The sequence below is a fragment of the Etheostoma spectabile genome, chromosome 20 (assembly GCF_008692095.1).
Source record: "Etheostoma spectabile isolate EspeVRDwgs_2016 chromosome 20, UIUC_Espe_1.0, whole genome shotgun sequence".
Classification (NCBI taxonomy): domain Eukaryota; kingdom Metazoa; phylum Chordata; class Actinopteri; order Perciformes; family Percidae; genus Etheostoma; species Etheostoma spectabile.
In genome coordinates this window covers 26,354,796-26,361,597 of record NC_045752.1, presented here as the reverse complement: position 1 = coordinate 26,361,597, position 6,802 = coordinate 26,354,796, and the positions used below count along the sequence as shown (strand labels likewise).

Below are 6,802 nucleotides of genomic sequence, written 5' to 3'. Positions count from 1 at the left end.
AGGAGAGACCGTGATGAGCTCTATTTCAACAACCGGTGGCGTGTTCCTTTAGATGTGCCTTCTCTTCTAATTAAAACTAAACTGTTTAAACCATAGAATAAGGACAACAGCCTTTGGGTAGGTGGTTGCTAGGGTAACAACAGGCAGACTCTCCGGGCTGTCCTCAGCAGCTAACATTGTTTAGTTTACCAGTTTACTAGTTGGACAGTTTACCATGGATGTGTTGATGTACGTAGACTGCTAAAAGTTAGCGTAACAACAATGGCTTCTCTTTAGTGGTCCAGGCAGTTTTCTGGGATGGAACAGAGAGTAAATAAGGACGAGCTCTTCTGCAGCAGGGGCAGACGTTTCCCCAGCGGTGCTGACAGCCAATCAGAGAGAGAGGAGGCCTTCACAGAGGTAACAGTAAGTAACTAGTCACCTTCTTACTTAGGAAGAAATGGTGAAGCCCGATGAGGCTTCTAGCTGAAAGGCGTTGGATTAAATAAGAAGATAACTGATCTGTGAGTGACGTTGTTTTTACTTTTCTTTGATCCTGCGACTGCCGGGGACTCCACGCATTGTCTGAGAGTTGCCACCTTGCTGGACACTTCTCATTATATCTTTAATAATTCAAACAATGCTTGAATGGAAGTTTTCATTCTTTGATTTTCTTTTACTGCTGCTAGCGGATTTGCTGCTGATGATCTGACCGTAGTCCTGAAGCAACAATACTGTTATGGATGCACAACGGATATGTTCCATGTGTGATTTCTGTCTGATGTGGGCTTGTCTATGTCCTGCATGCTGTCTAATGTGGGCTTGTCTATGTCCAGCAGGATGTCTGATGTGGGCTAGTCTATGTTCTGCATGCTGTCTAATGTGGGCTTGTCTATGTCCTGCATGCTGTCTGATGTGGGCTCGTCTATGTCCTGCAGGATGTCTGATGTGGGCTTGTCTATGTCCAGCAGGATGTCTGATGTGGGCTAGTCTATGTTCTGCATAGCTGTCTAATGTGGGCACCTGTCGATGTACTGCATGTCCATCCGTGTTGATGTGCGGCTCCGTCGTATAGCTCTGAAGGATGTACTGATGTGCGGACTTGTCTATCAGTCCAAGCCAGGATCGTCTGATGATCGGGCCTTATTAGCTATATGCTTCTGCATGTAACTGCTCTAGATGTCGCGCTGTATCTATGCTCTGCTAGGATGTCTGAAATGTGGGCTAGTCTCATGTACTGCATGCAGTAGGAGGTGCGGCTAGTCGATGTTCTGCATGCTTGTCTAACTGGCCGGCTTTGTCCTATGTCCTGACAGGATCTGCTCTGATGTGTGTGCCTACGTCTATTCCTGATGCTGTCTGATGTGGGCTGAGGAATTAGTTGCTATATGCTTTGCATAAGCCTGGTTCTATTATGTGGGCCTGGTCTATGTCCTGCAGGATGTCTGATGTGCGGTATAGTCCTATGTCCTGGCCTGCTGTCCTGATAGGGCGCCTAGGTCTAGTTCTGACATGACCCCTGTCATAATGTGGGTTATTTGATCTATGTACCAGACGTCAGATGTCTGATGTGGCGCCCTCCATCATTGTCCTGCATGTCAGCGTTATGTGGGCTTGACTATGTCCCTGCATGCGGATGTAACTGTGCGGGCTACTGTCTATGTCTCTGCCAGGCCATGTCCCTGATTGAGGCTATCTCGTCCTAGTGCCAGCAGGATGTCTAGGGATGTCGCTGGATTGGTATGTTCTATGCCTGTCAGGATGTGTGAATGGTGGGCTAGTCTATGTCTGCATGCTGTCTGATGTAGGGTAGTCTATAGTTCATCGCATGCTGGATACTAATGTGGGCTAAGTCTATGTCCTTCAGAGATTCTGATGCTGTGGCTAGTCTATGTCCCTTCAGGAGTCTTGATGTGCGCGCATTGACCTATATTCACTTCCGGTACCATATGTCTGATGTGGGCTTCGTGTCATGTTCTCTAAGGATGACCTGCTGCATCGTGGGACTAGCCTATGAGACTTCATAGATGTCTGCCCATGTGCGATTGTCTATGTCTTCTGCCATGTCTGTCTGATGTGGCTATTTGATCTATTGTCCCTTCAGGGTATGTATGGCAGTAGGGTTCCTTGTCTATGTCCTCAGGATGTCTGATGTGAGGCTATGCTACTAGGTCCTTCAAGATGTCTGATTGTGGATTGTCCTATGCGGACGTCTATGGGCCTAATCTATAGTCACTTCAGGATGTCTGATGTGGGCTAGTTATGTCCTTCAGGATGTCTGATGTGAGCGCTTGTCTATGTCCTTCAGGATGCTCTGATGTGTCGAGGCTTGTCTATGTCCTTCCAGATGTCTGATAGTGGGCTCCCTTGAGGTATGTCCTTCAGGATGTCTGATGTGGCGTTAGTCTATGTGTCATTCCAGTGGATGTCTGTGTGCGGTCTTGTCAATGTCCTTCAGGATGTCTGATGTGGGCTGCCTATGTCCTTCCGATGTCTGATGTGGTGATGTGGCTATGTCCTCTCAGGATGTCTGATGTGGGCTTGTCTATGTCCTCAGGAGTCTGATGTGGGCTTGTCTATCGTCCTTCAGGATGTCTGATGGGGATGCGTCATGTCCTGCATGTGTGATGTGGTGTAGTCTATGTCTTCAGGATGTCTGATGTGGGCTAGTCTATGCCTTCAGGATGTCTGATGGGGCAGTCTATGTCCTTCAGGATGTCTGATGTGGGCTCTGTACTATGTCTTCAGGATGTCGATGTGGGCTAGTCGATTGTCCTTCAGTGATGTATGACTGTGGGTTGCTTGCATTCGGAGTCTGAGTCCGTAAGGAGGTGATGATGTGGGCTTGTCATGGCCTTCAGGATGTCTGATGTGGGCTTGTCTATGTCCTTCAGGATGTCTGATGTGGGATGTCAGAGCCAACGCTGCTGGTGCAGATATATATTTGCGTGATTTTGGGTTAGCATCAACAGTTTTTTGTCTATATTGTTATGTACAAACGTTTTAGAATGAGCTTTGTTAGTTGAGCATGTTGTAGATAGTACTGATAATGTAATGCAGTATATGTTGGAAGGTAAAATGTGTGTGTGTGTGTCTCCGTCCATAGAGGAGCTTACAGCAGAACCAACTTCCAGGTGAGAGGTCAGCTACCATTACCTGTCTTTATCCTTCAAGTTTAGGGGATTATTTTTTCTATCTCGGAGCTTTCTTGAGCATTGAAGAGGCTGATCCTTAAAAACTGCATTTCTTTTATTACATGGGACACTCTTTGGAGCTGGGTGAAAAACAAGCAACACTGACATTTAGACTTATGCAAATAACCAAAATACAGCTTTGGACTTCACTCTACTTACAAAGAGAAGTGGGAGAAAGACCTACAGTTATGTACTGCATACTGTATAATTAAAGCTGCTGAGCTGCATACATATATAAATGTATGTATTTACACCGATTCCTACACAAAGCTCAGCATTTATCAATTTGAACAAAAATGTGTACGCAGGTCTTTGAGTCAGTGTGGACGTGCGGTGCAGCATGTAACATTGTCAGATTGCTACCAGCTTAGCGTGAGTTAAGCATCATACGTGGTTAGCTGATGTCGGATTGTTGCTAGCTTATCTCAGCTAATGCTCTGTTAACCTTTTGGCTTCCAGTCGATCAAGGCTGCTTGCTCGGTTAGCTAATGAAGACCAAGAGATGTGGCTGAAAGTAACATGAGTGAGCAAAAACTTGGCATGAAGCAGAAGTGCTTGGTTACTGTTGCTACCTGCAGTTTAACATATACAGTATAAACTGCTTGAGGGGCATTGGGGTAAGTGTGTGAGTCTGCTCGTGCTCACCTCAGCCAGTCTGGACTGTTTATGGCTGACTTCGTGTTCTATGGGTGCCAGCTTCGGCAGCGTGTTGCGGTTGTTGGTGAGCGCTCGAGTCAGCCGCGCAAACTTGGTCCACCCTGCAGGAATGAGACATTAAAAACAGCTTAGATCACATTCATCACAACGGCAGGCTCAAGGTCCCATGTTGTAAAAGGTCTTTCTCTACCATAAAGCAGGTGGCGGTGAACGCAGCCCATACCCAGAAACTGGGCCTTGGCTGTGATGTCATAACCATACTACGTAAAGGTAGAAGGTGCTGCTACAGTGCCGTTACAGTCATTCCCCAGCTACAATTACAGCGCAGGGACTCCTAGAACGCAGATGCATAAGACCTGGAAACACTGACCAATCAGAGCAGACTGGGCTTTTTAGGGAGGGGGGCTTAAAGAGACAGATGCTAAAACAGACAGAGGGGGAATACAGGTATATTCAGACACACAGCATGAGAAGAATGAGCATTAAAGCCTGTAAACGTGTTGTAGTAGAAACCCAAAATACAACCATAATAATAATAATAATACAATATGATCCAGAAAGTGAGGACAATATGAGTACCTTCATGTGGCTTTGAGAATGCATGTCAGCTGCACACAAACACAATCAGATCTCAGCTGTTGATACCTCCAACGGGGACATGCTGGAGTTCCAAAATATTCCCACTGCTTCCACTTGTGCTTTCCACTAGAGGGCTGGCAGGAACTGGGTTTCTCCTATTGGTTAGTTCATGTTTACAATAAAGCCGACACAAGCCCTGTTTCATGGCAGACACCCACCCTGCAGAAAGTCTCCTTCAACTTATAATAATAATAATAATACATTTTATTTAAAGACGCCTTTCATGGCACTCAAGGTCGCCATTTAGCTGCAGGTTTCTTTTATTTATGAGAAGTTCTCCTTCTTCAGGGGATCAATCCTAAATAGGGCTGTAACGATACACCAATCCCAGGGTTTGGTTTGTATCACGATTTTTGACCCACGATTCGATACAAACCTCAATTCTCAATACTCATACTCGTTTTCATAAAATGCAAGCATTAAATCTTCATAAAGAGGCTCATGCAGCACACCATTTGAAAGAGTTTCAACGGAAAAGAAGCTAAACAGTTTATCATTTCAGGGTTTTCTCCCCCGAGGCTGCCACAGTGTTTCTTTGCAGACAGTCCAATTGTCGGACATCTAAGGATTCGAATGACAGGTGATATCAGCCAATCCGTCTAAAGAAGCCCGGGATCGTCCTGGTCAAAGCCAATCATGTCGCAGAGTTGATGGTAACCCCACGTGTTGGAGATTGACATTTGCGAGGACCAGTTAAAACTAGATGTTACGAGCCCGGCCTACCTGTTTAGCCAATAAGAAGAAGAATCGATTGACACCAAACTTGACTATGAAGTTTTAACCCTGTGATGGCTGCAGCTGTTTCAAAGCAAAAATAGGGCCTTATTTATTGCAATTCACATCCTGAAGAACTTATAATTGCTTATTTCTATATAGTTATGTATATAGTTATTTCAAGTATGTGTGTGATTGATGTGGGTGTGTTTTTTTATTTGAGAAGTTTTGTATTTTGCACTTTTTAGGCTTTTTTCTTTGCACTTTTCAAAAGTAAATAAGAAAAACGCACAGACATATCTATACAAATAAATTCATATAAAATCCATTTTTGAGTCTTTTGGCTTCTGGATGTTGTAGTGAGTTGAGACATGTTGCTATGATAATGGTATTGTCTGTATCTCATCTGATGTCCCCAGCCCCCCCGCAAGCTTGCATCACAACGATCCTTACAGCCCCGGGGACAATCCACAGTAGCCCCAGCCAGCTAGCAACCATCCACTGCATACAGCCCCGGGGACACATCCACAGTCACCCCAGCCAGCTAGCACACCACTATCATTACAGCCCCGGGGACACATCCACAGTCAGCCCCAGCCAGCTGCAACCATCCACTATCATTACAGCCCGGGGACACATCCAAGTCAGCCCCACGCCGCTAGCAACCATCACTATCATTACAGCCCCGGGGAACACATCCACAGTCAGCCCCCAGCCAGCTAGCAACCATCACTACACTTACAGCCCCGGGGACACATCCACAGTCAGCCCCAGCCAGCTAGCAACCATCCACTATAACAGCCCGGGGACACATCCCAGTCAGCCCCCAGCGCTAGCAACCATCCACTATCCTTACAGCCCGGGGACACATCCACAGTCAGCCCCCAACGTAGCAACCATCCACTATCATACAGCCCGGGGACACATCCACAGTCAGCCCCCAGCCAGCTTAGCAACCATCCACTATCATACAGCCCCGGGGACACATCCACAGTCAGCCCCCAGCCAGCTAGCAACCATCCACTATCTTACAGCCCCGGGGACACATCACAGTCAGCCCCCAGCCAGCTAGCAACCATCCACTATCATTACAGCCGGCGGGGACACATCCACAGTCAGCCCCACCAGCTAGCAACCACTCACCTATCATTACAGCCCCAGGGGGGAGGACACATCCACAGTCAGCCCCCAGCCAGCTAGCAACCATCCACTATCATCACATCCCCAGCCAAGATGGATTTTAGTGTGAAAAGTGATGCCGTGATATCAGGAGAATCCAGCTGCCATGCAAGGTAAGATTGATACCACAATAACCATACAATTAGCATATGTCTGCCTTGTTAAATACAAAGATTAGCAGTAAAAGCTGGTGTCTGTACATACATCCTGAACCTAAAACCATTGTGTACAGTGTTTGAGCCACGAATGTGAATGCTCTTTAGATATTGTCAATGAGTTCATGGCCCATCATACAACGCTACGAAAGCTGTACATGGGTATACTGTGAGTACGGCAAAATAGTATTTAAAGGATATCATTATTATTATTAGTAGTATTATTAGAAATACAACTAATATTGTTTTAGATTACATTTCATTACATTTCACTCCAAAGAACAG

General features: G+C 46.0%; 1 protein-coding gene across 2 annotated transcripts in view; it reads right to left on the bottom strand.

Moving 5' to 3' along the window:
- The window catches only part of kcnh5b (potassium voltage-gated channel, subfamily H (eag-related), member 5b), a 196,240-nt gene that overhangs the window by 151,575 nt on the left and 37,863 nt on the right, over positions 1–6,802 (bottom strand). For both annotated transcript variants that reach the window (XM_032500626.1, XM_032500627.1), the window contains exon 5: positions 3,819–3,931. In XM_032500626.1, the coding sequence (XP_032356517.1) occupies positions 3,819–3,931 (113 nt within the window). The remainder of the gene's footprint in view (positions 1–3,818; positions 3,932–6,802) is intronic.